Genomic DNA, 27,463 nt, shown 5'->3' with positions numbered 1-27,463 from the left:
CTAGTAACTCCTCAGGGAAATGAAAGAGTGACAGCATTACACCAGGGCTTTATTGGGCAACAAATGCTAACCTACTGTGATAACATGGATTAAACGTGCTGGGAAGCCGTGCCATATCCATGTACTGAGAAAAGATAAAGGGCTGAAGACAGAGTCCAGAGCAAGATGCAGGAGTGAGGAAGCCCATGGCAGGAAGGAGAGAGGAAGCAGCACACAAGGCCTTGCCTTCCTGCACGGCAACCCGCACATCTTGGCCAGGCACAACACACATCCAACTGAGCAGTCCTTAACCTTCCAGTGCGGGAGCACTGAAGTACTGCCTCAGGAAGCAAAGTGGTGGAAAACATCCCAGAGAAGAGAAGAAACACTTTCCCAAACCTGATGCCTTACTTTAAATTTATGGGCAAGCTTACCAAAAAGCCTGAATGAAGAGATCACGAGAAAGACTAATTAGATATAGCAAAATCAATGGGCATATATGCTCTCATTTATGTATTGACTACACTAGATGACTTCAAGGGGATATTTTAGGCATAGTATGACAAATACAATCTTGAGGCCAAGATTTTAATGCAAATAAACCATTAATTTGCTAAATTAAAATATACTCTGTAGCTATTTACAGACAATATGTAAATTGGCGATGTGTTATCAATAAAGACAAGTGGATTTCATGGAATGAAGACCATTTTGTCATGTACTCTGTACACGTTTTTTTTTCCCCTTTTAGCATTAATAGTCTGTATACTGTTTGCAGACAAAATGTTTATGGGAACACGTTCAAGAGAGCATGCTGGCCTTAAAAAAATCTATTCTTGAAGCATATTTATTTATGTGCATTTTCTCTATTTGATTTCTTTTCCTCAGACTAGTTCCATAAACACACACCTTTAAGACAGGCCTCAGGTGCTTTCATCCAAATTTGTTTTCCTCTTTCTGAAGAGTCACATTTACTCCCAGCTTCCTTGTCCTCATTTGAGCTATTTCCTGCAGTACTTTTTTGTCTCCTGCATGTATTCACACCTCTTCATACATTTTCATGTGTTTTCCCAACCTTTTCCCTTTCCTACAGCCTGTAAGCCTAATTCTCACCCTTTCTGGCCAAAGCCAAATCCAGGATGCCTTCAAGTGCTTGAAAGTTCATGCCAGAGCATTCATTATTCAGAACAGGAGGTTCTCTAAAGATATTACTCCAGGGTAAAACTTCTATTGACTGCCAAGATTCTACAGAGATGTTAATCTAATCAGTGATTTACAGATTTCCAGTAAAGGTGGAAACTCCTGTTTAATCTCAGCTAAATTTGAACAGGTCTCAGTTACCCTCAGAAACTCACACCAAAAGGTATTACTTTGTAGCAGACTAGCCAATGTATTGTAATTTGGCTGTCAGTGGTCAAAAAGGACAGAACTGCTACTAAAGATATCTTTTCAGTATTCATTTTCTCTATTTCTTTCCCTCTGATCCAAAAATTTAATACATACCGGAAACTAAAACATCACTAATTTCACTCATTTTCACACATAGCTCAGAACCGATCCAGACTTAGAGTTTCAAACACTCATCATTACATATGGTATAATATGTTAAAAACAACTGACACTTAAAATATAGTCTAACACAGGCTCCACATAGCCTAGGTTATTTTTAGGCTTGCTCTTGACTGAGTTTACAATGAAGACTCACTGTTTACATAAAATTTAACTGAGCTTAAGTAACAGTTTAATCCATATGATGGAAAGGCCTCTGAAGAGCTGTTATCTCAGCCTTCAACACACAGAATATTTTTCTAAGAACTCTGTACCTGAATGTCCTGCAGCAGCATTGCTGCCATTTGACATCTCACCAAAAGATTAGGCCACCAAAAACTTACGGCGATATTGTGATTTTAGTATCTGTGTCCTGTTCAATTTTCTTCAGGTTTCTTCCTTCCTTGCCAATAAGTCGGCCAACAAAGTTGTTATGTGCCAGTATCTTCAAGGGAATTTCTTCTGTACTGTAATGGAAGTTATACCTAGTGAGACTTTTGGACACCAGAGTAGAACTTTTATGCATGTTGTGGATGAATTTTATTTTCATAGAAATATCCATGACTCCCATTTGCATGTTTTCACTGGGTGCAGAATAAGTCCAGGTGCAATGGGCTTTTCAGCACTATCACCTATGGCTTAATTTTGACATACCTTGAGCTAAGTAAAGCTCAGACTGAAGTAGCAAGAGCTGTTGGGAGGGAAGAAATATATCTTAAAGTTTTTAGTGAGGGCTCACAACTTGTCATGCTCACTCTGACTAAAAGCTGTCAGTTGCTCAAGAAACTTCTGTATTTGCTCCCGTTCACCTTAAAATCACAGCCAGACAACAACTGAAAATGTAGAAGCATGCTGGGGCTAATTAAGCAAGTAGACTGTCCTGAAAGGTAAAATATTTCAGTTCCTTTACCTACTTAGATACAGATAACAGCAAATATTCACTTGTTAAGAGCTTTAAAGACAACTTCTTTAAATGAAGCCAGTGAGAATTCAGAATTTTTAATGCTTTCACAATGAAATGCTTTTTACTCACAATTTAGTATCTTGAGCTTCCTTTTGCATGATCTCCATAATAATTTTACAAGCTGTTGAGCAACCTTCAGGAGTTGAGTGGATGGTAATTGGTTTCTCAGCAGCACCTGCATTCTCCTTACGATGAATATCAATTCTTGGAAGAAAGAAAAACAGTAACTGTAACCACATACTCTATGGTAAGCCTTGTGTATTTCCAGCTCTCATAAAACTAATTTATTCTGAGGTAAAGGTGACTATATATTAGTAGTTTAATTTTGAAAAGTTTACAACTACTTAAACATACCATAAATTAAAATTTGTGTGTTATGAAGAGCCTCCCCAATCCTGATTTTACCAGCTAAACCCCACCTTTGTGGAGACTGGGATCTCCTTTTCTCAATAAACTCCCTTCAAGATATTCAGGGGAGTTGTTTGACAGACAACGTGGTAAACCCCTGAAGACAACATCTCATCAAGCTTTCCCAGTGCTCCATCTCCAGCCACACTGCTCTACCTAGAATGACTGTGCAGCTACAGGACACTCAGGCTTTGTCCCATTTTATTTTAAATACCTTAGCAGCAGAGTTTCCCAGCACACCTCTACTAGAACGTAGCATGGTGGTACTTTGCATCCATCCACAAGATTAGTTTCTTATACTTTTCCAGCCTGATTTTGTCCTGATACCACCTTTACCATCTACCACCCTGAAACTACTAGCCTTGTTCTACAACCGGTATATGCAGTTCTAAGAATTTAATAAAAATGAATTATGACCTGCATAAAGACAATGCCTTGATATTATTTCTCCTTGCCAATAACAGCAGCTCACATGTTCTTTCCACCTCTGCTTTTTGTTTTTGCCCCTCTTCCACATGTAACAGCTGTTTCCTAACTGAAGCAACCATGCTGCTTTTCAAGTAAATTCCTTTATTTCTGCAGTTCTTTCAAGTACTGAAAACTCTTTTTGTTTCACAAGGCAGCTTTTTCCAAGAAACCTGTGGCAATTCTTAGTGGAACTGAAAGTAGATGAAATTTCCTCTTTTTTTTTTCCCCAAACCAATGAAAACATCATTCTCAAAGCTGCGTATCTGCAAAGTTAGCAACCTGCAATTATTTCTGCTCTACCCACCCTTCTCTTAGATATAAAAACTTTCCTTATGCAAATCTTCCAGGACTTTTATAGTCCAAGAACCAGATGCTTTATGTATCACCTGAAAAATTGATTACCCATAGAAAAATTGCAACCAAGTCTTGTCAGGACACCACAAATCTCTTAAACCTGTGTTGTTAAACACACTAAATAGTCTCCTGGGTTACATCGTGCTAATGAGAGGTTGGAAGGAACATCACGATAATCCTGGGTTTGGGGAGGGGGGAAAGCCTGTTTGTTGGGGGCTGGGGTGTAATTAAAGAGGAGTCCCTTATCCTCATTAACTGCTCTCAAAACTGAGGCTCCCACCCACCCTCAGTCCCCTCACACACAGCTCATTCCCAGGTCCTGCCTGCTGCACAACTGCAGAGCTGGGGGCTCCTACCAGTGGGCTGCTGAAGGCAGCATTTTAATTCTCTGCTTTTAGGGGTATCTTAGAAAAACTCTTGGAATAAGAACCCCACCTCCCTCTGCATCTGTGCTGAGCTCTTCCTTGTGGGTAGGGATTTAACACACACTGGAAACAATCTCATCCAGTGTCTCTAGACCCCAGTGCTCTAAGCTTCTTAGGTCACTTAGCAGCTTGCTTTTTGCCTCCCATGCATTTCCTTAATCTGTGTTTTGGTGTGGTCTGCAACTTGATAGCAACAAATATATTCTCCAGAAACAGAGGAGTGTAACATGTAAGAAGTAGTGAGGGGAGATAAAAAGTTTTTTTGTTTAGGGTTTTTTTTCTCCCACATCTTGAATTGACAAAATTTACAAATCCGAAAAGTGCCTTAAATCAAACTAAAACTAGAATAAGCACTTGAAGACTTGGGTGCATCACCACACTGACTGTATGGGACTGTTCTGTCCCCCAGAACAACATATTACAACTTTCAGTTTCACATTTTGGACCAGAACCATATTAGTACATCTCTAAGCAAAACTCTCCACCAGAGTACCATCCTGCTATCACTCCTCTTTTAAAAAGGGATAAAAAAGTCATCTAGTATTTGAACATGTGTCAAGGACGGAATCCAGGTCTTAAATAAATCCTGCAAAATATTTCCTGTTCTCTGTTATCTTCATTTACTCTCTGACCATGCAGATTAACAATGAAGTTCTACAAATTCCTCTTTACAAGGATGACACAATATTAAAGCTATTAATTGCAGTTTTGTAAAAGAACTTACTTGGACTGTGTCTGCTTGGTAATGTTTCTGATTGTTGCTCCTTCTTTCCCGATAATGGCTCCTACAAACTGTGTGGGAACCAGCATCCGTAGAGGAACGTCCGACTGTGGTTTCTGCCGTGTGGTTGCGCCGGGTGACCCTTGTCTGGGAGGACCCCTCTGGCCAAATCCACGTCTTCCCTGGGGATGTTGTTGCGGAGGTTGCTGGGCTGCCATCTCATCAGGGATGTATGCAACTTTCAAGGAATAGTTTTCAAGCTGAAACCCGTTCAGTTTTTCTATTGCTCTGTTTATTTGGAAAGGGGAGGAGAGAGAGGATTAAAAAAACCCACGGGTGCACACAGGGCCTTATGAAATGACAAGTTACTCAGATATAGACTTCTGTCCTTTTTAACTTGCATGATGAAACTAAAAACTCATTCCAAGATGGAAAGTTATATTTTAAATCCTTCAGCCAAGATTTTGATTACACAAAGTCACCATATTAAGAACTACAAGTTAGCTCTTGCTTGTTCTGGGCTTCTATGCACTTTAAAGGTTTTGCTGGTCCAACCCTATCAGCAAAACCTCACAGGAGACAGAGCTTATACACTCAAAAGCATTCTTTTGCCTGATTTAATTTAAATCAATTTCCCAAATAGAATTAAAGCTGCACCAGAGGGAAAACTTGTTAGCTGCTATCACGGCACCTTCATTAGGGTTTTTGCCAGCGCAGCTATTTGGCTGCAGTTTTTGCAATAACTGATAAAGCTGTGACAGGAATGAAAAAAAACGCATTTATATGAAAGAAGAGAGCACCTTCACCTCAGCAGGAAAGGAAGCACTCAAAGCCAGTCAATGGCATCTGAAATCCCCCTTAGACTGCAAGAGCACCTTGCAACTTACTAATTAGCCATATTGTACATAGGTTTAAAAGTTAACAAGGAAATTAAAGCCCCATGTCTGTGTTAAATTCTCCATAAAAGCAAGGTTGTTAGAAGGCATTTAAAATGTTATTTCAACCTCTCTTGTTCTTTTAGTTAAGTATCATAGAGGGATACGTACACAAGCCCCTCATACTGTGGTCCCTCGCACTGAAAACCTGCCGGTCACTCGGCATTCCCTCTGCTCAGTCCCTCTTCCTGAACAAGAACAGGTCTGCAGGCCAACCTGACCTGCTCTTGGCTCTCCTCTTCACAGGAGAAACTCAACTCAACTTAAAAATGACAGATTTCCAGAAGGTAGAATGCCTTCCACTCACAAACAGAGTAGAGTCAATATGACTAAATATCTGGCAAACATTAGGAATAACTAAGCTAACATGCAACACATTGGTAAGCCAGTGGTATAAAATAAATACATTTGCCCAAAAAAGGCATTTCAGGTTTTGCTACAACAGGCAATTATCAGATTACTCAGGCAATTATTCAGATTATCAGCAATATACTGATCACTGAAATATGCACTCACTGATTTGAGTTAGTTCATAAATGCCAGACTTAACATTGAATCAAGGATTAGTGACAGATTTTCTTTTTAAAAATAAAATTAATAAATAATTTAATAAATTAATAATTTAATACATTTAAAAAATAAATTTAATAAATTGAAAGGCAAGAGTGGGAGGGAGTCTCCATCTTTTATTAAAGAACTCACCAATATTTTCATTAAAAAGCTCCAACAACCATATGCTCTGGAGCAAGGCCTCTGAATTCAGAAACTTAACCCAGCCCCTCCATTCACTCACATTTGCAGGACATTCCTGCCAGTTTACCAAACATTAGCCTTAGCAACACTTATACTACTGCCTCAGCTACAGAGATAAAGAATGATGATAGCCACCAATTGCCTACATTTTCAAGGGCAGCCAGTGAAAACTATTTGTCTCCCAGGTGTCCCATTTGACAGTCTGGGTCACAAGCAGCTGTTGAAGCCCAGATAAGAAGTGGTATTTGGGTACTGAGGATAACAGGTCCCCTCATCTCTCAGGGGGTGAGCCAGCATCCTCAAAATACTCCAGCTGGACAGTGAAGAGCTCATGAGAAAACAAGTAATTTGTGTCTTTGGAACAATGTTTAATAAGGGCTGATAATAAATAAGGCCCAAGGCAATGCCAATGAACAAAGAAAGCGAAATATTGAATAACTGATCACTGTTCATTAAATACTTCTGTTAACCAAATGAGACACAAGTCCTTTGGGAATTGGGCAGGAGTGTAATTACTCCCATAACGGAAGAATCCTTTACAGCAAGTGGCAAATGAGCTGGATTAAAATTTGCTGAGGTTATTTCAGAGCTGACATTTTTAAACTTTTACTCCATGGACTTTGAAGAGCATTTTATTACATAATAAAACATGTTTACAAAACAGTAAGAGCAGTGAGCAGACTAGTGAGACTTGTGTTTCCATAGATTTGTCTCAATTTTTAGTTTCTGCATCAGTATATAAAAGGTATTTCACTGAAGTCTCTCTACCTGGACATCCTATTTGGAAAAGGGGTCTGAGACCTTGCCTTTTTATACACCCTGAACGTGCTAATTTCTTGTTGGTGACAAATATCCAAGACCTCTCTTTCTAGGTTGAGTTTCACTGAAATTGCTACCAGAAAGGAAATGGCACTGCCAGACCATCCAATTGCACAAGCCCTGTTTGTTTGGGAATCAAACACCAACAATTTTGCAAATGTGCTGATAGGCTCCAGATTAACGTCCATCCCAACTCATTTCCCTCCACGCATTTATTTGACAAGTTCAGACATTGCTTCTTTCCCAAAATGTGTCAGCCTCCTCTGTCTTTAAAACATCTTGGACCAGAATCCCAGCATTAACATAAAACCTGACAGTAAATCAGTGCACCAGATTTCTCACTCTTCCTTAGAAGTGGCTGGGAAAGGAAAGATTAGGCTTATTGTCTGCAATCAGGCTTCATACCTATCATGGTTTCACAACAAACACTTCACAGCAACAAATACATATATGCACTATATTTTCCTGGAAAGAAGGTTGGACTTTTTTTTCTTCTTAATAACAATTTATAAATTGCTAAATAATTCCATATGGCTATAAGTACCTTAAATTCAAAGCAAATTTAGAAAAGTTCATTTGCCATTGTGGAAAATTAATTATGTCAGCAGTGAACAATCTCTGGCCACCAAAACCATATGATGACATGGAAAAATAACACACTAATTCACCCCGTGAGTCACTGAGTTCTCCATATTTTACAGCCTGACTTGTTTTATAATTTGACTTGTTCAACTGATGGGAAGTCCAAAGAAGAATCAGTAATTAAATGCTGATCTCTCAAGCCTTTTGTGGAACTGATATTTCCTTGGTATGTGGTCCCACATCCTACACTGATTTGGGAACACACAGTGGAATGCCAAGAAAACTGATTTGCAGTGAATGTAGCACATACACAGTTCTAGTGCATTTCTTACAGAGGAAAAAAAACCCAGCTTTTGGGAGGTCCCTTTGGCTGTTGATTCTGGCCTTCACATTCCAATATTTGACAATTTTCACTAGGTTTTTAAAGTACTGTAATACACTTTTCTTCAGCTGTTCTGGACCCATTTTCATCAGTTTTGTGGCACAAAACAGGGGCTAGAATTAGGCAATGTGATGATTCAGCAGCCCTTCTGCACCATAACAAGCTCAGTTTTAGAGGCGTCTAGGCACTGCTTTGGGGGCTGGAGAGACAGATGTGGAAGAAAATCCATGAAGAGACAAGTGTTTAAGAACCTCTATCCTCTAGATCTATCCTCTAGATAGATGCAAAATTCCTGTAAAACAGCATCTAGGACAACACTTGCTATCAGGAGAGCCAGTCTTACTCTCAGGGGAAGCCTGAGCCTCAGCTAAAAGCAAGTGACCAGTTCTTCCCAGTGCTGGGGACATCTGTTTCAGGCAAAGCTATTGTCATTGTTGCAGTTCACCAAATACAGGTTACACCCAGCTCCTTCTGTAAAGCACATGCTCTCATTTTCTGACCACCTTGAGAACTCCAGAACACAGCAACACCACCTCTGCCTTCCCAAGTGCTGGGGATCTCCTTCCACGACACCACAAGTTAACGAAGGCCATGCAGACTACCTCTGTCAGGCAGCATTGCTGAAACAACCCATAAACCATCTTTTACACAGTCTAAAGCCTGAAGAATCACTCAGTGAGGACAAAGATGGGAAAAAATTCAGTTAACTGCCCCATTAAGATGTGGCCTCCACCCTGAAGTTATTCTTTTAAAATTTATATTTAGTAGAAAAGGAAAATGTTTCCATTTCACATACCAGCGAGAGCTGGTACACAGAAATCTCGTAGAATAGTTCAGAATTTTTTAATAAAATGAATTCATTAAGAGACCGCAGAAACTACTGTTCATGTACTGATAAGATGGATAGCAGCCTGGTTTATGTTCATGTGACACCTGCTCAGAAGCAGGAGTTCCTACATAAAAATGAAACATTTAAACAAGTATCCTGTAAATTAGTCACCTGAGTTTTTCCCATCAAAATGACATCTCACCACTCTCCTCTCATGAGCTCCCTACAAGAGGAAGCTTGCCCAGCCTTCTCCCTTTTGATGCTACTGGAGGTTAAACACCCTAGATAAACGATTACAGTAAAACCACCAGGTCTTGTGCTGGGAATCATTCTTCCACTGATGGCATGATGACATGAAGCACTAGAAGGAGAACATATTTCACTCCCACATGGGGCTTTTACGTATGCCACTTTTTTTTCTTCCCTGAACAGATACGACTGCATACAAGAAGACAGATGTACATGGCAAATTTTCTTTGGCATAATAATTTTTTTTACATTGAATAAAAATATAGGTTTCAACAGTACCTCTGAAAACAAAACCAAAACAAAATCTAAGCTTATAATACACCACTGAATTTTCAGTATTATCATTCTTATGGCAACATGAGCCCTGACTCACAATGGCACATAAAAGTATTAGTCATGTGAACCCTTGTTCATTCAAGGATACATGTGCACACACACAGATGTGTGTACCCTTTTCATTGAAAGGGTAATAAATTTTTTTTGCAAGTATTCTGATTAAAAGGTGATCACTACTGGACTTTCAAAATCCTGGGTGAGGCTAAATCTTGTAGCATGTACTAGACTCCTGCACACTGGAACCTTTTGAGGAGGGAAAGAGAAGGTGATATAACTTTTGAAGACAGAAGCTGTAATTTTGGTGGCAGCACGTCACAAGGACGCAGCATGTCCTGTTGGCTACAGTGATGTTGAGATTGATGTTGGGAGAAGGGGGGGTTGTGTTTCGGCAAGCATGTCCCAGGCTGCCTCAGCGTCTGCGTGCAGCTGGTTGGGTTGTGCAGAGTGAAGCACAGGCTCCAGGCTCTGTCCCTCGCTCTCTCCTCTCTTCCAAATATTCCACGACCCACAACAACATTCAACAATTGCCAATGCCACAGCAGTGCACATGCTTTGTAAAGCCCTCTCCAGTTTCTGGGAAGGAGAGCAGCAGGGGCAGTCAGAGTTGGAACAAATCTCTCCTCCTCCCAAGTGCTTGCAGGAGAGGAGAGGAGGGGTGTGGTGTCAGACCTGGTAGTGCCAGCCTTCTCTTTGCTACTCACAGTCCTAGAGAGCAAAGGGTGTTTTTCCAAGGCACACACACTGCTCTGCACACTCCTGCAATGCTTCTAGGCTGCCAAAAAGTGCCTGATCTGCCATGCTGGCTCCCCTTGCTCTGGCCACATTGGCCAGAAGCAGCATCCTGCTTTTTCTGACAAGACAGGCTATGCCTCTCCATCTAGGAAAGAGGCACAACTACAACAGGACAAAGACACAGATCTCTGTCCCAGCTAGAACTCAGGAACTGCACACGTCTCAGATTTTGGGTGCTGCGTGCTCTAAGACTTCTTTCTCAAAAAGACTGCAGCAATCTTCAGTGTTTTCATTTTCCAAGCTAATTTTGGATGCAGACCTGAATTGAACATGCTGCAACTGTAGTACCAGCCTAGAGGAAAAAGCCTCTGCCACAACTACTTAAATTTGCCAGACAGAAAGCAGCTCAGTTTCCCAGCTGGGCGGAAGCACAAGTGTTATTCAAAAGTACTGTCCTCCAAGCAATGCATACCACACTCACTTAGAACTGCTTATCAAAAGTATCTCCAGATTGTGTTACAGCACCCTCACCACACACTGCCAGTACACTCCAACAGTCATGGCAGTGCCATACAGATATCCAGCAGGGAAGTAGCTAACTTTGCATGTTCTGTCAGCCAACACTACTGTGAGGTTAGTGTGTGCATTGCAAAAGTACAGAAGAGGTACAGTTAGACCTAGGGACACACTGTATGTGGCAGCATAGAAATCTTCATGTCATGCTGTTGGATCCAAAACTCATGGCAAAGAGCACCATTTACCCTGAAGAGCTAAATTCCAAACTACAAAGCTTGTTACCAGGTGCTGACTCTTTACAAGCCCAAACAGCTTTTGATAAAGTCAGTTCTTGTTACTACATGTCCTTCATAGGATGACCAGCACTGCCTTTATCAGCCATCAGCACTTGCACACTGTTCCCTCTCTCTCCCCTGCCACTGCTGTCCCCCACAGCCAGTTCCAAGCAGCAAAGCCAGATCATGTCCGGGAAAACCATTTCACTGAAACAGCACTGCAGTCACGATGGAAAACCCACACACACGCAGGTCCTGTAGCAAGCCTTCATTCCAATTCCTCACAGTTTTTTTCCCTAAAAATACCTTGACCTAGCCACTTCTCCTAGGGGTTTCTAAACAACTGCAAGGTCATCTCCCAACTCAGACAATCTGAGCTAACATTTTCTGTACCTAATATGGACACATCTGCTTAGAAAACCCATGCCCATGTGAAGCCATTCACAAATGCAAATCAATGTTCCTTCCACTTGCCCTACCTGTTCCAAGGAACCAAACTGCTACCGTTCAGCCTGTATTGCTTCAGCTCCCCTACAACATCCACACTGCATGCCAATTTGCCTGCTTCAAACTCAAGAGGTTCTCAGTTTCTGTCCCATGGTTTCTTATGAAAAGGGAAAAATTATCTTTGACACTTCTTCACAGTCTTTGCTTATCCCAGCATTTCCTTGGGATTGACCTTAAAATTTAGCAAGTAGAGTTGGGGGAGGAAACTGTTGTTTTAATCTTCAGAAGGGAGTGCACAAGTCCAGGAACGCACATCACAGATGACAGCTCAAAAAAATATATCATGCCTCTTTCCATGGTATTTTTAGTACTTCCTTCTTACACTTTCAGGAGAAACTGGCACAGGTAGTATTAATCTGTAACATTGCACCATAAGTTTCTCCAGAACTAGAAATACAAACTTTCTTAATTGCTGTGCAACAGAATCAAAAGCAACATAAGAACCTGAAGAACTTGTTCGAACAATTCAGGTTTTGATGAAAGTTAAATAGTGAATTAAAGGAAAACATCATTTCCTTCAGCTCCAGTGTACACAGGAGATACCACTGACACAAGTTTCCCATCACATTTGTTTATAATACACTTACAAGTAACCTAATGCTTTGAAAGATTAAATACATGTGTTGCATTCAAGTTACGCACAGATCATAATTACTTAATTATATGTACAAATATTATTTCATTTGTAATTTTGAATTAATGCATACCATAAGCACACTCTGCATCTTAACTGCTGATTTTGGTTTACCACAAGGTGGCAGAAATTTCCAAGTTAAAATAGAAAGATAGTTGTAGGCTATTCCATGAGTCTGGTTTTGTTTAACCTACTGTGACTGAAAAGATAGGAAGTGTGTTTATGTCACCAGGTTAAATCTTAAGGACCACACAAATCCTTTTTTTGCTGTAGAGAAACAAAATTGAACCTTTAGCAAAGTACATAATACAGATTTTTATAGGAAAAGTATGCACAAGAAATGATTAAGTAAAACATATTTTTGAATTTTAACGTCTAGATTAAAAGTTCTCAATTACTGAAGATATAAGCAAAAAATAGGTTTCTTAAATTTCAAAAATACCAAATAAATTATTTTAGGTACACAGATCACACTTTTCGTGTGTTTGGAAGCAGCATTAAATTTTCTAGTAAAAAAAAGCCCTGTATTTTGGTTAGTAGCTACATTCTTTTTGTTCCTGTTATTTTTGCTATGATTGTTAAGAAACAGACACAAAACAATAAACGTTGCAAGAAGGTATCACTAAAACATGGCTGAAATATCATTAAACAGTAACCCCCATCCTCTCTCACTGGCAAATTTACTTTCTGCTCTCCCTAATAAATTTTGTCAATTTTTCCATTTTTTTTGAAATTATTAGTTTACTTTTTATCAAAACAAAAGAAAATACGACAACAAATTGTTAATTAAGGTTAATTACACCAGACTTTCCCAAAAGGCTTAGTTTATTGTTAAATGGTGATGTGATCAGAAGCAATGTCACATATAAAGTCACAACAACATGAACCCCAAAATGCAAGTTAGGTGACAGAGACAACTAAATAAGATACTTACTGTCTAGCCTGGTCCTTATTGCCATATGTTACATTTACAACTGCAGTCTCCGTGTCAGTGTTCACTAGAAAGGAAAATGCAAAGGAGGGAGGGTAAGTTCAGTGTGCACTCACTTCCCACTACAAATTTAGAGGCAAATTGAGAATAGAAACGGTACCTTGCTCACAGTTCTCCACAGTTCCATACTGAGCTAACAAACTATCCAGCACCTATAAAAGTTAAAAGAAATGATAGATTTAAATTTCAAAGCAGATTAACAAAGCAAAAAAAGCCTCTAAAAACCACCTGAATTTTTTAAATTATTGTAAGAGAATATAGATCATTTAAGAGAGCCATTCCAACAAAGAGGAAACTTATCATTTCAGGAAGAGCAAGCATACATTGCTTGTTTTGTCTCTCATATCAGAAAATCTGCATTTAAAATATCGTTAACGTGAAAATACAAAGTGTAGTTTCAGGAAGTCACACTGTTCTGTACATTCCAAACTGAAAATAAACCTCCAAGTCACCTGTTCTCAGACTGCGCTAAAGCAGAGGCAGAGAGAATTAGAGAACAGCAAATCCAAAATAAAACTTTCTCCATATATTCCAAGAACATCTAACTTTACCCCTGTTTGAAGTTGTTGGGGTTTTTCCTCCCAACACAGGTTGTACATAAAAGTGTTATTCTCTTCCTTAGTGGGGAATTGTCTGTGTTGAGAAAGTAACAAGAATGACCAGCACAATGAGCTGTTTCACAATTATTTTGACAGATTTCTCAAAGATCACGATTCCAGGGGAACCACTCACAACAATATCCATCATCATTATTTGAAAGTCACAATTAATTTTTCCTTCAGTAGAAAGCTAGGATGAAACAGGTAAATGTATGTGACAAGAAGCAAAAGAAATCTAAATTAAGTTGTTTTATTTTGCATAGTTTTATTCTAGTCAAATGGAAGATGAAGGGGGAAGTACACAAACTTCTGGGGAAAAATCAGGGTGTCAGAGTATTACAGTAAAAGCATTAGCACACCCACAGTTGTACCACATCTAAAATTCACATGGTATAGAGTTTATTCTTTTCCTGGTGAGCAATAAGGTTGCAGAAAATGGTGAATCTGGCATTAACTAGCACAGACACAAGTGCATCATTGTGATGTACTGCATCCTAATGTTTTGCCTCAGAAATTTAACTGATGCAGGAAAAGTTCACAGTTTACACCAAGAAGTGAAAAAGTAAGCTTACAATCCCTTTTGTAACCCAAGTGTCATTTCTTCAGCTAGTCTCTTAAGGGGAAATGTAAATAAAGGGAGGAAAGGAAGGAAACAAGGAAGCAAGGATAGAAGGAAGGCAGTAGGCATAAAAAAGCATCTGTGCCGCTTCCCATTGCAGTACACTTCCCTTTACTATAGCCAGCAATTGAGTGTGCACAAAACCCCAGTCCCTAAAAAGGTAAAATTCTACATCTTCATGAGATAAAAATTCCTAAATTATAATCTATCAGTCTGCCACATATTTTATTACAACATAAAAGACATTTCTAAGATAAACTGCAGTTTATATGCCCAAATCTGAAGACAACTTACCAGTGCAATTTCTGCTCTTTACCACCTACTAAAGTTTAAACTGTACATAGATGTTTCAAAGGTAACGTTTCTAACCAGGTATTTAAAAGGCAATGCAGCGCTCGCCAAGTTTGAGCAATGCATTATTGCTTCTAACTGCAGAATTTCCCCATCCTTCTTGTAGAGACTCTAGTAAGTTTTCTTGGCAACTGTTTTGTTTTCATAGACAAGTTGTTAATTGTCCTCTCATTCTACAAGTAGAGATTAGCCTAGTCTGTGAGTTTGCCTTTTCAATCCCATAAAAAATAATTTTTCTGCCACTCCTCGGATCTGACAATTGGAATCTAAGTGAATGCTTGCTCTGAAATTTGCTAAATATTACTGAAGCAGAGATGCTCCAGGGGATTAAAATAAATTAAAAGTCTGTGGAAGATCCTTTTAAGACAATTAAAACACTGGCACAGATGAGTGGGAGAGTTGTGAGGTCTTGCAAGTCTGCAGCTGTACCTCACACAAGCTAGGAGAGCCACAGCATGAGATTAGAGGAAAACCTTCTTCCACAGACTGCTTACGGGATCCACTGAAACCAGCGGGGGGAACAATCTCAGGTGCAGTCAGGGGTTTAAAACAAGAAAAGCAAAGCTTTTCCTGGCTTAGAGATCCTTTCTGAGATGTTTAGTTGAAATAGGATACCAAAGAGTTCATTAGTCTGATAAAGCAATTCTTTTGTCCCTACAGTACACTAACACCAGTGCTGTTCTACATTGCAGACCGTGCCACAATATGAACAAACATGTTTAGTTCTTATTACATTTGAACTGTGCAGACCACCAGCTCGTGGCCACTCTGCCCCAAAGCTGCATCATTTCAAAAGAGAGTTTAATTTCCATCCTTAATCATACAGGGCAAAGAGCAGTACTAGAACGCCAGAAGTGCCACAACAATTTGCTTTGCAATAATCAATCAATATTTTGTAAGGTATTTCTATATTAAATTCGTATTCTGGCTAAGCATACCCTTCTATTGAGATCCACATATTAAAGCCATCATCTTCACTAAGTAAAGAAATGTTTTAAAGCTGAATCCACACAACTTTTAAAAGACACATTTTCCCTAAAAAGTTCTTTCAGCATGTTTGTGATCAGAAACTTCTCAGCACACTATCCCTTGCATCTGCTCCCAGGAGCAGCCCAGAAAAGCATATTCAGCATCACACCCCTCTCCAGCAGGAGTTCTCCATTTATACTGCTCCTTAATCCTCTCCTGATCCATTTCAGTTGGAGACAGTGTCCATCTGGGCTTTAATCCAAGTGATTTGGGTTTCCATGTTCTTAAAAGAGTTCCTTTGCAGAACAGATTTATGAGAAGTTTTCTCAAAGGATTGGAGCTTGCTTTAACCAAAAGGAGAAACAATTCTCTCTGGTCAAAGGCACTTGTTCTCTATAGCACTGTCTTCAGGAGAAACTTGAATTTTCATCACCATCAGCGTCATCCAGAAGGATTTGAAGTGTGATCAACACTGCAGAGGTATCCTTTTAATTAGACTACTTAAAATGCACTAATACAAAAGTTTCAGCAGTGGCTGGGGTATATGTGTGTGTGTGTGAGGAGCAAGCTTCATGGGTGAGAACACTTAACTGAAACAGCTGATCCAGTTGGGAGAAGTAATTTCAGTCATATTCAAAGCCAGATCCTGTATTGTAACTCACTTTCAAAACACAGAACTCAATTCCTGTACGTGTTTCTTGCTTTACATGTATTTATTGCAACAGTCAGTTTCTATTCACATCTTTCATTTCTTCATATGTCTCTCACTATCTTTTTCCTCTCCCCAAATTTTTCTCTCTAGCCCAAAGCCTATAGTTCTGCTGCAAAACAAACATGTTTTGTTTGAGCTGCTCTTCCATAACACTCTTCGAGTACAGCCTTGTTGGGCAACCAGAACAAAATTCAAAGCCAAGTTGGTGGTGCAGCAGCAATTCTGATGAGCAGCTGAAAAGTTTATTTGTACAAATATTTAATCTAAGCTAGAAAAAAAAGGTCTTTCCTTTTCTTGAGCTCTCCTTCTAGCAGTTGTCTAAATTGGGTCTCCTGCTCTTGTTATAGCACAGATGTCTCTCTCACAAAAAGCTGCAGTCTTATACTGTGGACTTTCATTCATCAGGCTCTAAAAGCCAATTCTGACTTCATTATAAACAGCATTACCCTACACCAAGCCCCACAAATCGAGGCTGCTTTACATGGAAAAAAGAAAGAAGGAAACATTACTCTTCAGTGAAACCGAGAGCTTGACGCACACGTTAAAATACCGCAGTTTTTGTACAGATTTCACAGGTTTAGAAGTAGCACTTTTGAACAAATCAGAGCAGTTGTTTTCTGCACTTCCAGAGCAGACTATTTTATACACCTCATCTTATAGTGCTGTAGGAGTTCTGTCGTACACTGTAAGGAAATCAGTCTCATGATATCTGGTCTGTAAGCACAGTTATCCATATTGCTTTTCTCTCACACATGCACTTAGCGACAGGAACGCCACAGTGGTGCTGTGGAACCTGAAGTTATTTTTCTCCACTCATGTAGACCAAATCCATTAGGCCACAACCACCCCCTTGTTTCCATGACTCCTGTGTCATGTTGACAAGGAATTAAAATTAGACAACACAACTGAAATCATAAATAGCAGGGGCTAAAAGAGACAGAAGTATTAGGGTAATTCAGTAGAAAAACCACATAGAAATTTTTGGCTGCAAAGACTTAGAGTGTACAGTGTGATTTAACAAACAAACAATTTTGATTTATCAGAGGACAGATAGGGAGGAAGGAAAACAAAACACCCAGGTAAGCAAAGGAGAATGTGGGTGGGTAACAAACAGTGCTGATATCAGAGATACTGAGCCTGGCTGAACCACGAATGCCATCTGCATATTTCAAGTACTTCCTTGATATACCTAAGTCCACAAAAAAAAACAAAAACAAAAAAAACCCAGCCAAACAAACAAAAAAAAAGCAGCACCATAATACCATTTTCCATGAATTATATTAATTGAGCCAAACTAGTCTGATGTGGCCCCCACCATGTCCTGGTGTACTAGAATTTGCAGTAAAGTAGGAGCAGACTTGGCATTTTGTGACTTGGGGGTGTGACATTACCTTGGCAGAGGTGCCATTCCTCTCACAGCCACACCAGCTGCCAAAAACTGACCATGGCAAAAAGGCTCTTCAAAGCACCTTCAGTCTGGTATTATTTTTGGTTGGTAAAAAGAAACAATATCCCAAACATGGGTCCCAGCTAGCATGGCTTTACAAGGAAAATTAAACTGAAGAAGCCCCTAATAAATTCCTGAGTGTTATTTTTGCCATGGTCAGTTGTTGGCAAAGTAATTGGATAATGCTGCATTGCCTGAATGGAGACCATGGTGGACAGGTGAACTCATCTCCAGGTCACCCAGTACATCTCCCAGCCTGGGCAGCCTCTTTGCATCACTGCCACCCCTCCACAGCCCAAACGTTGCAACTTTGCCCATTTTCACCAAAAAGGTCAGAGCATGGCAACCAGCATGCCTGTAAAGGCAAAGCAGCAGGGGCATGGAATACCCAATTCAGTACAAGGTCTGCCAGGACACAGTTGTTTTTCCAAAACCTCTTGAAGGCATTTGAATAGGCAAAGCCAGCCTGCAATGGCTCAATGTGCTGCAGCGTGTGGTGATGGTTTTTTTTCATCTTGTAGGCCCTCCCAAACCCAGTTTACTGTCTCATGAAACCATGACCATAGTTTGAAGAATCAGAAAAATAAGCCTGGAAGCTGCTGAAGTCATTGTTTGCACACACCAGAAAGGCAGTGCCTGAAAACAATAACTCTGGCTTATTTACCACATCCCATACAAACCCTGGAGTGAATTCTTCTCTTGGGAACTTACAGTTATATCCAAATGTTCAAAACTAATAATAAGTTTACCCTATAATACAATTCTGTTTAGGTGGCATTACCAGGGTTTTAAGAATGTAATGCTGAACCACAGAGAACAAAGACAAAATTGTCAAAGGAACTACTAATTGAGTGACCAATTTGGACACCAAGGGCTTGATTTTCCATAGTGCTCAGCACGTCTGCATGTTCAAAGGGCAGCTTCAAAGCCACTTTTGGTAGTAAGGAGAACATGGTACTTCTGCAAGAAAGACCTCAGGCTCATCACAAGGCAAGCTGAAGACACTGTTAGCAACTAATAGCAACTTCTGCTTAGGGAAGCTAGCACAGCACCAGAGACCAGAACGTGCAGGATGCAGTTTGCCATGGCAACTTCAATTCCCCTAACCAAAAGGGCTTGTCTTCCTCAAAGTCCTCGACTTGTTACAAAATTAAGAAAGTGTGTGGTGAATAACTGGGTCACAATTCTTATGGACTAGTCATCTCCACTGCACAGGCTGGACTTGTTAGTGACAGCAGAGCCACCCTCTGGCCCCGGCCAATAGCCCTCCCTACAGTGCCAAGAGCAAACACGAGGTCCCTACTTACCTTGCTGTCAACTATGGGACTTCTGAAATGCTCAATTAAAAAAAATTAGGAGGTAAGATATGTTGTGGACTATCTCAATTTCAGTGTTTTGAATTAAGCAAAAGATAGAAAGCAGCTGAAAATGGGTCTCAGGTAGAACATTACATGCAACTATGATTACAACTATTATAACTAACTCCACATACCACATGTGTGTAAGTATTTGCAGATAATACCTCTGGACCACTTACATTTTTATATATATATACACAACCCTGTGTATATTAAAAAAAAAGGTAATGGAAAGAGGACTAAATGCTTTTAAACCACACTAATATTAAACATTTCAATTTAATTTTTTCAATTTAATTTAAACATTTAGAAGTACCTGCCTTGAATCTGCTAAGTCAGAAGTTGCTTAAAGTATAATTACCATGATTTACCAATAGAAAGGTGGTTTCTAAAAAAAAAACGAAGGAATCCAACAAGTATAAGCAACATGATAAATCATTACAGATAACATCAGTATCAAAACTCCCTCTCTCTCCTTTTTTTAAAAATAACTCATACAATAGAAAAATTCACCGAGAGAATATTCTAATGAAGCTCTGAAAATAGAAGAAATTTCAAAAGAAATTTTTGGGCTACAAAATTAGCCCAGGTACTGAACACAGCACACAAAAAATTTCTCATGTGCTTTCATGTTCCCACATTACACCCTTAGCTGGAAACAGTCTCTTTAATGTCTGATAAGGAAGAAAGATTAGTGTACATTATGCTAAGGATGCATGAGATGGAGAATGAAAAATCATAGTATCAAGGCTGACAAATGGCATTAAATGGACTGCAAGGCTAAAAAAAGTACTTGAAATGTTTAAGAGAAAAGTAAAAAACCCCACTTATTAGATGCATGGGTGGCCTCTTTCACAAAGAGATTAAAGGGAGCAGGATAATTCAGTTTGGAAAGGAGTGAAAGAGAATATGATACAGGTATTATGAAATAACGAATCATGTAGAGATGGCCAAATTGGCAGCTTCTATTCACCCTTCATCTAAATTAAATGAAAACAAGCTTGAAAACACAGAGAATAAGTATTTATGCAACATTATCTGAATGCAATTAAGCACCTCACAATATCTGCTACAATACTTGATTAATCTCCCCTCTCTTCAAGCTAAAGGTATAACTTCAAGAGCAGTTTCAGATAACACTGGAGTTTATGAACCAGGTTTACACTAATGCTAATGCTCCCGATTCAGTACCCATCCTGATTTCCAGAAAATTAAAAAGCACTGTCACACTGATTGGTCCTTAAAGGCAGGAACTGCTGTTTTACGGAGCTAATCCCCATTCCCAGTAGCTCCTTGTGGGCACTGTTGGGGCCCCCTCCTTCTCAGGCAGACGGGCTACCAGGACATTTCTGTGGCTCAGCATGAGGGAAGGATCACATGCCGGGCTGGCAGATGGGTGTTGTGAAACGTAGTAGGATGCAGCAGCAACACTAGCTCGTGTTCATCTGCCTCCTCTCGAACTGAGGCGGCCAGCTTAAGTGGAAACACTCTTCGCTACTTCTACGATGTCATTTGTAGTTTGCCAAAGGGAAAGGGGAAAAAAAAGAGTTCTAAAAGCGTTACTATCCAGTGAACACTGGTTACCCAACTCTGATTAGATGATAGACGACATAAAAACAAGGGAACCAGCAAATTTTAAAAGAATGTTTGGAAAAGACACTGGGATAAAGGATGATTTTTCTGCTTTACTCACAGCACTGTATCAAGATACAGTCAGTGCTTTATTGGCAGTTTCGGCACTTTCCTGTGGAGGCATCAAGCACTGGTCTCCATCAGGAGGGCTGTGGCTCAGCCTGACAGTGCAAGCTGCCATGTCCTGCTCTGGGCCATGAAAACTAGAACAGAAACGTTTATGTTTTTCCTTTCCCCTTCAACCTTTCAGTCCCCTCAGTTTTGCTACCTCCATGTCATTACAGAAAACGTGTTCTCTTTAATTGCAAGCTTTATCAGGGAAAACTGTATTTCTCCTATACACGTTACTCTCTTTTGTCTGTGTGCACAAAAATAGCACTTTTAAAAGCTATTTTCTGTAGCTATTTAAAAGTCCTGATGCCACTTCATTACTACTCTACAAGGCTGGTGCTAGCCTGATATTTTTAGTTTCAGCACAATAATAGTTTGTGCATTCAAAAAAATGCCTTCTGCAAAGCTGGAATCCTGCAATTATAAAAAATATCTGTCAGACTAAAAAAAAAAAAATAATCAATTTTCAAATCATCTTTTGGAACCTATCAACAATTACAAATTCCAAGAAATCTCCCCACAAGGGCACAGGCATAGTTTTAAGAAGGGGCCACATGTATGAAAACTGTTCCCTCTGGTACAGATATGACTGTGCTTTGTAGAAACAGAGCCAACTCAGAGCTTGATACCAGGGAAATCTTTCCTGGGAAGGTTGTCCCATATTTTAAAATTAAGAATTTTTTCTAAGGTCTGCTTGTAACTATCCAAAAATGATAGAGAATCACAGAGAAAAATCCTGTAAAATTGATTTAGTTCACAGATTAGTGCAGATAAAAAGGAAGTATATTGTAACTCAGATGGAGATCACATCTGAGACATTCCCTCTATTGTGCACAAGATGCAAAATGACAAGCTTTCAGGAAAAAGATAAGTCCTTAACAACCACTTCATGAATATCTCAAATCTCTTTATAACCAGGAAAAACTATAAAAAGATTGAAGCATTTTTCTGGAGTTATAAGATTCCCCTTCTCCCTTTCTAAAATGGTCCTCCATAGGATGCATGCCATGCCTTTGGCTTCCCAGCAGTTCTACTAAGGGATAGCACTGCTGTGGACCAGACATTTCAGGTTTGGCTTCTAAACAATGAAATAGAAGAGACTGCTGAAGGGAGGGAATTGTTATTTGCATTTATAGAGACTTACAGACATGGGGCTGCATTGCTGGATATCTTCATCCAAAACTTTCCCTCAACATGTCAGTACACATCATGTACTTCACCTCCCTAGATATGCTGGCATGACAGAACTCCTGCAGACCATCAGTAGCTGTCCCATAACCCATGGGGCAGCCCAGTTGCCAAGTAGCTCTAACAGCTATACCTGAAATTAAGTAAGTTCTCCAGCTGTGGAGATTGAGAGTTTTTCCTTTTTTTTTTTTAACCCATCTCTCATCATTTGCATGGCTATTTCCAGGGAGAGGGGTGGAAAGAACAACCTCACCCAGTCACTACTGTGAGGACTGGGCAATGAATAAAGTAAGTGGAAAAGAGTTGTAGCAAGACTCACGAACTGAAGCCTGGGATCAAACAAAAGCAAAAATTACATACACTTTATGGCAAGGAGGAGTGATCCTGGTAGGACAAGCCCACCACCTTTGAGTGCTTGAGTTACTTGAGCTGCACAACTGAATTGAAATGAAATCCACAGTAAAGGTCTCCACAGTGCTAACACAGAGATGAAAGCTTTGCAAACAACAACAATTATATGCTGTCAAAGCCTTCAGACTTCAAAAACATGAACCTTGGAGCAAAGGGTAAACATAGGATTTTTGAGCGCAGAAAATTTCTCTAGTAAAACACGTTATCTAGTACCTACCTAATCACTCAGATAGTCATAGAAATTAAGGTGTACACATTTTAAACATGCAAAGCCAAGCTACTAAAACCCCCCTCAAAGTTAAAAAATACTATAATGAAATTCTGCTAAACACAGTTTTACCAAGATCCATGAGATTTTTCAAGTCTACCTTAAGGAATCCCAGTATTAAGATCAACTCATGCACTAATCTGACAGGTAAGGTTTAAGAGGATGTTTACAAATAACCACAAACTTTTGAATACAATTATCTAAACTAGAAATCAAAATTTCAAGAGATGTACCATGTTAACACCATTTGACCTATATACACACCAAGACAAAACAATTCAGGGTGTGAATGCTGAGTATTAGCTGACAGCTTATGGACTATGAATTACTTTTAAGAGTCAGTTTTGAAGGAGCAATCAAATGAAGAGTAAGATGACTGGAACATCTTACTTACAACAACAATTCAAGGAGAAGGGCCATAATTAAATGAGTTAATTACACCTAGAGTGTAAGAGTGATCTTCACTTCCATCTACTTGCATTCAGGGCCTTCTACAAAGTAGTGAGTAGTGCAGGATGTATTCAGTCTCTGGCAAGCTCTCAAACGTTGAAGTTTATTGTTCAACCACATTATTAATAAAATTAGAATGTTTTCCCTAATTTTCAAGGGAAAGCAAAAGAAATGCAATCACAAAGGGGGCAAGTTTACACTGCTGTATTCACTCTGCAGTGATTATTACTCTATAGTTGTACAGATGTGGAAAAAAACTACCCTCATTGCTTACAAGCATTGGGATTCGTAGAGGACAGAGGAAATATTAAATAATGTGGATGATATATGGTTTTAGGGTCTTTGGGGTTTGCTCTTCTTTTATTCAGCAGAGCTGTCCTTTGTAAAAGTCATCCTTGTGCAAGGACCCAAGCAGTTTGGTTACACCAGGTGCTAGACTGATACACTTGGTTTAAAGAAAAAACCATCAACACAAACCTGCTATTTTCCAGAAGCCTGGACTCAGTTTTGATGCAACCTCTTATGCTGTGAACAGCACTGCAAATATTTGAATAAGTGGCTCAGGTTGTGTTTCATTGTTGCTCCATAAGTAGCTGCACAAGCCAACCTCTGCTGAAAGCCCTATAACTCTCTACAGCAACATTTCCCTGAACATTAATAAAAGCAATCTGAAGCAGTAAAATTTAAGAGTAAAGGTGAAGAATACTGTAGAGCATAGAGAAGTTGTATGCCATTTACCACTTTCACATTTACTGTACAATAAACTATGTTCCCTTGTCAAAACAACTCTTTCTCCTTAAAAAAACCTTAAAATTTAAATTTTTTGACATTTAAAAAGCCAGCACTGTTTAAAATAAGGGAAGTAGGAGTGTATATCCCAGTATATGCCTGTATGAATGCACACTTCATTCTGATTTTTCACTGATTCATAGCTAAATACTCAGCTCAACAGAAGGGGAATTAGATTTTTAGGCACTGAGGGAAAGAGTACTTCAGTGCTTTGCTATTGACATGGAAAGAAAGAGGAGGCGGTGTAAGAGGAACTAAGAAATCTTGGTTATTCGCCTGCTGAATATTTAGGGAGCCACAGATCTTGAAATTCTTGCTCATGGCATCTGGATAAGAATGAACATTCTATTCAGAGCTAAGAACAGCAAGAAGGTGCAGAAAACAGTGGTAGAAGAGTGCTAGAATGGGGAAAACTTTACTTTGAAACATTAGCTTAGCAGCACTCACCTCCAGCATGAAAGCAGCAGCTGTGCATGAGATCAGCAGCTGTGCATGAGATCAGCAGCTGTGCATGAGATCAGCAGCTGTGCATGAGAAGCAGCACCAAACCAGGGTAGCCCAGAGAACCTGCAGGTGTAGCCAAGGGCTGCCTGGACATCAAAAGGAGGAGCAGGCAGCTGAAGGAAGCATAGCTTAGCTGGGAGGGAGGCTGAGGAGGATGGATGGACACAAGGACCAGTGGCCAGCCAGTGCCAGGTCTTCTGGGGATGGAGGTGAAGAGTGAGGCAGGAGTCAGGAGAGATTTCTGAGGGAACTGGATCTGTGCCTTGTAGGAAGGGACATTGATGAAGTCTCCAGCTATTGTAGAAGGAATAAGTTCTAGAGGTGCTTGCAAAATGAGGGGCATAATGAAAGCTGTCCAAAAAAAATCTCAACTACATCATTAAGGGACAAGCTGCATCACAACCAGGTGAGAGAAGGGAGCAAATAGGAAGGTCAGGATCCCAGGTCAGTGGCCATAAAAGAGCAGCTTCTTGGTGCAAGGGAACATAGGATGAACACAAATGAGAAAGATGGAGAAACACAGCAGGTTTAGAAGTCACCTAATGCACACTGCCTTATAAGCACATACCCTTACACATACCACACCCCCTGATGCTTGGTTTCAGGGAGATGGAAATAACTCAGCATGCTTAAACAGTCATATACCAGAAGCCTTGACTCCAGAAAACACAAGACAACACGATTTTCATCACCCAGGTACTTGAAAGCAGGGGAGCAGGGTGGCGAACCAGAAGCATGACAGACAAGACCTAATAAACACAGCAGAGCTGTGCTTAACACAGAGGTACTCCAAGATGGTTTTCAGACGTGAATCAACTGAATCAAGGTGGGCCTGCTTGCACATATTCTACTGTAAAGACAGGTTCTTAAATTGTGAATACAGACCACAAGACACACAGCACAGCATCCCAGAGGATATGAGAAACACTTAAATGCAAAGAAAATAAATGCAGAAGCCCAAACCACCTTCTTCCCCTGTGAAACTAGAAGCAAACTTCCCAATAAGCAATGAGAATGTGTCAGAAACTCTAAATAAAACATGGACACTGAATGTGGAGAACAAGCTTCTGCACCAGCACAGCTCCTGGAAGCACTACAAATGCCACCTTTCTGCCGACTTACTGCTCCAAGCTGCAAGGCAGGAAAAGCCAAGGACATCACAGGGGTTTTTTACTTTAAAAGGAGAAAATGCTCCACACTTTGGGGACCTTTTACCAACATTTAAGGTCTTTGACTTTAAATGAATCTGAGAGTTTCAGGCTAACAGGTTGCCATATTGTCCCCTCCAGGACATCACAACATCCCTGGCAGCAGGGCTGACAACACTAGAGGAGCTGCTGCCAGACACAGAGGCAAGCATAGAAACCTGAACACCCTTGGCTAGAATTTAAAGTATAAACACTCCGTACCACCCCAAAAATACATGCAAGCATTTGGCCATTCTGCTACATAGCAACAGTAAAATCACTTTTCCCTCTGCTTACTTGAAAGCATGGTTAACTTTCAAATCAGCACAAATAGTAAGCTCAGTTATGGCAGAAAAAAAATTATGGGATGGGGTAACATGGCAAAGCATGCTGCAGCAGCCTGTGGAAAGCAATACCCTATGAGGTCTGGCAGCAGATCAAGAGCAGTCACTTCAGCTGCTTTTCAGATTATAACGCTTTGTGAAATTATTTTGGTAATATTCAGCCTTCTAAAAACCTCTCTATGGAAAGTGGTCTTTTCCAGTCCCTTATTGTTGAGCTCTTACCCACCAGTGCATAATGTGCTACTGTAGTTGTGCTGGCTACCATGCCAGCAGCACAGTAGTGGTACATGCTGCTGAACCAATGAGACCAGCCCAGAACACGAGGAATGTCTCTCTTTCCAGCCTCCTCTTTAATTTTAGTGCACACACAGCTCTGCTGCCAGGGCAGGCCATGCCAGGCAGATATTTGATTTGTAAACAGACACTCCAACATGCTCATCTTAGCTGCGGGCTCCAACTTATCTGCTGTTATTCCCAACTAGCATGCAGGAAAATTTCTGCATGTAACCTTATCCACAACAGCGAGCTTTCACTAGAAAAAGGTGGATAGTTCAATACATTTTGATGACCATATTAGTTTTTCCTTGAAGAAGCAAAGGGAAAACCCAAGCCAGATTTTCTCCTGTGTCACCCTCGATCCCAGTTCTGGAGTGTTCAGGAAGAAAATTGCAATTAAGGCAGACACACTCTGCCTCTGCACACTACAACATGCATAGGGTGTGCCCTCTTTGTGTTTAATAAAGGCTCTCATGCCTTCCAATATGATAAAGGAACCACCTCAGGGTTAACTCTCTGAAAATATGAATAGGTGGCGACAAGGAGCCATGCAAGCTTTATTCCTTGCATCATCTCCCAGCAGGACAATGCAGGGCACCCCTTAACCTCTATCAGCAATGGCTATCAGAGCAGCTCCCAAAGCACACACCAGGTGTTATCACAGACAGACTTAACTCTGAGAAGTTACCTTGGACCCTCCTTTTTCTGGCAGCCCTTTCAATACACAGTCTTAGATATCCAATTTCAGTCAGCTGGAGTCTTCTAAGGTTAAATTTATAAATGGGTTCATTTAATGTTCATTTCTGCATGCTCAGAAACAGACAAGATAGATTTCACTTCC

The 27,463-nt window shown here is 40.1% G+C and overlaps 1 protein-coding gene across 1 annotated transcript in view; it reads right to left on the bottom strand.

Annotated features, from left to right (window-relative positions):
• IGF2BP3 (insulin like growth factor 2 mRNA binding protein 3) overlaps positions 1-27,463 on the bottom strand; it is a 110,481-nt gene that overhangs the window by 27,364 nt on the left and 55,654 nt on the right. The window contains exons 5-9 of the mRNA XM_005518876.2: positions 13,508-13,559; positions 13,351-13,414; positions 4,871-5,155; positions 2,561-2,695; positions 1,872-1,994 (exon numbers count right to left, since the gene is read on the bottom strand). Of these exons, the coding sequence (XP_005518933.1) occupies positions 1,872-1,994; positions 2,561-2,695; positions 4,871-5,155; positions 13,351-13,414; positions 13,508-13,559 (659 nt within the window). The remainder of the gene's footprint in view (positions 1-1,871; positions 1,995-2,560; positions 2,696-4,870; positions 5,156-13,350; positions 13,415-13,507; positions 13,560-27,463) is intronic.

This window comes from Pseudopodoces humilis, chromosome 1, assembly GCF_049639895.1.
Source record: "Pseudopodoces humilis isolate 2021_Gansu_Grassland_sample_001 chromosome 1, ASM4963989v1, whole genome shotgun sequence".
Lineage (NCBI taxonomy): Eukaryota > Metazoa > Chordata > Aves > Passeriformes > Paridae > Pseudopodoces > Pseudopodoces humilis.
Note: the sequence above shows the minus strand (reverse complement) of the source record. Positions and strands in the feature narration are given on the sequence as shown.